A 1,805-nucleotide genomic window follows, 5' to 3' on the forward strand; every position below is an offset into this window, starting at 1 on the left:
TATTTGTCCAAGCAATAAGCTAATGGCACCTGCCATTAGCGTATCACCTTCCAGAGAGCCACTCCGCACGAAATCGTCCAGAACTGGAGGTAAGTGATGCCGTTCTGCTGCGGAATCCGGAGGTCAGATTCTCTGGAATCTGGCCTCATTTGAGTCCACAGCAGAATTCTCTGACATCCCTAAAATTAACCAGCTCTGCATCCATTCTAGAATACTTTCCTGCCACCACAGGAATTATGGTTTAGAACAAGATTCTGGCATGAGAAGAATCTTTCCCCATTCTTAGCACTCAGGGTCATCTTTTGTTTTAATCATGAGATGCTCTTTTGTATTCAGATCAGGCCTCCATAAAATGATGTGGCATTTGGGAAGAAAGATGCAGCCCAACAAGCCAGCACTGGAGGCCAAGATGGAGAAGACCTGCACAGCCACCATGTATTTCCCCTTGGTGCTCAGGTAGGTGGGCACAAAGGACACCCAAACACTGCAAAAAACAAGCATGCTGAAAGTGATCAGTTTGGCTTCATTGAAAGCCCCAGGCAGCTTCCTGGCTAGGAAAGCCACCGTGAAGCAGATGGCAGCCAGGAAGCCCATGTAGCCAAGGGCAGTGTAAAACATGGTGACGGATCCTTCGTTGCATTGCAGGATGATCTGCCCAGGCTGGGAGTGCATGTCCGAGTCGGGGAAGGGTGGAGAAATCCCCAGCCAGATAGTGCAGATGACAACTTGGACACTGGAACAAGAAAGGATAATGACATTGGCCAAACTCTTTCCTAGCCATCTTCTCACCCCGGTCCCTGGCTTAGTGGCCAGGAAGGCCAGCACCACAGTGATCGTTTTGGCCAACACAGAAGACACAGCAACTGAGAAGATGATGCTGAAGGTCGTTTGTCGGAGAAGGCATGTCACTTTCCTTGGGTGGCCAATGAATAGGAAAGAGGATGCAAAGGACATGAAGAGGGAGACAAGGAGAAGGTAGGAGAGGTCCCGGTTGTTGGCTTTGACTAGAGGAGTTTCAAAGTATTTAATGAAGATTCCCAACACGAATCCCGTGGTTAAGCACAAGAATAGAGCAAAGGAAGCCAGGGTGATCCCCAAAGGTTCTTCATAGGACAAGAAGGTTATAATCTTGGGGATGCATTGATCCCGGTCCTTGCTTGGCTGCTGATCTTCTGGACACTTGTTGCAATGGTCTGCATCTGAGAAGAAGAGTGACTTCGTTTTCACTAACATCAATATACATCCACAACAGTCTCTTTTCTGTTTTATTATGTGAATGAAAGATGGCAAGATGGGAGACAGAATGTTTAGTAGGGATGAAGAGAGGCAAAAGCTCAGTGGGAGAGGACATCCCTTCTGGACACTCTGTGGTAAGATGATGGGCTTTGCACGTGCAAATGTGCGCATTCCAATGTGATGTCACCAGCGACTTCAGTGCAAACACAGTTTAGCGAAAAGATGGGAATGATAGAAAAAATATTCATGTATTACATTTAAATCATCAAATGTTGAAGTGCTATTTGATTGTTGTGTTGACCTTGAAAAACTGAGCTCCCTCAACATACCCTTCCCACCACTCCCTTCCTTTCCTTGTCTTCAAAATGTAGTGGGCAAGCCTGGTGGCAGGACCTCTTTCTCCCCCGACCTCTTTTTATTGATCTGAGCCTGTTTATGAAAGCGTAATTTTGGGAAAGGTAGGGTAAAAATGTTACGGACCTCCGTCCATAGTTCCTCAGGCACTCTGTCTATCAGGTCTAATCCCTGAAATCTATTCCTCACCTCCACTGTATATTCATAAGGGATAT

General features: G+C 46.5%; 1 protein-coding gene across 1 annotated transcript; it reads right to left on the minus strand.

The window, feature by feature from the left end:
• Positions 1-282: 282 nt before the first annotated feature.
• On the minus strand, positions 283-1,233 carry LOC146356460 (vomeronasal type-2 receptor 26-like). Its single transcript, XM_084830128.1, has one exon. It carries the CDS (start codon positions 1,231-1,233, stop codon positions 283-285), a length of 951 nt encoding a protein of 316 aa, XP_084686254.1.
• Between the last annotated feature and the right edge of the window lie 572 nt (positions 1,234-1,805).

The sequence above is a fragment of the Heloderma suspectum genome, chromosome 2 (genome assembly GCF_057233095.1).
Source record: "Heloderma suspectum isolate Gila_16-S chromosome 2, 16-S_ref, whole genome shotgun sequence".
In the NCBI taxonomy this organism is placed as follows: Eukaryota; Metazoa; Chordata; class Lepidosauria; order Squamata; family Helodermatidae; genus Heloderma; species Heloderma suspectum.

Coding starts and splice junctions, on each gene's coding strand:
- LOC146356460 (XM_084830128.1), bottom strand. CDS start 1,233: ATGTTAGTGAAAACGAAGTCACTCTTCTTCTCAGATGCAGACCATTGC.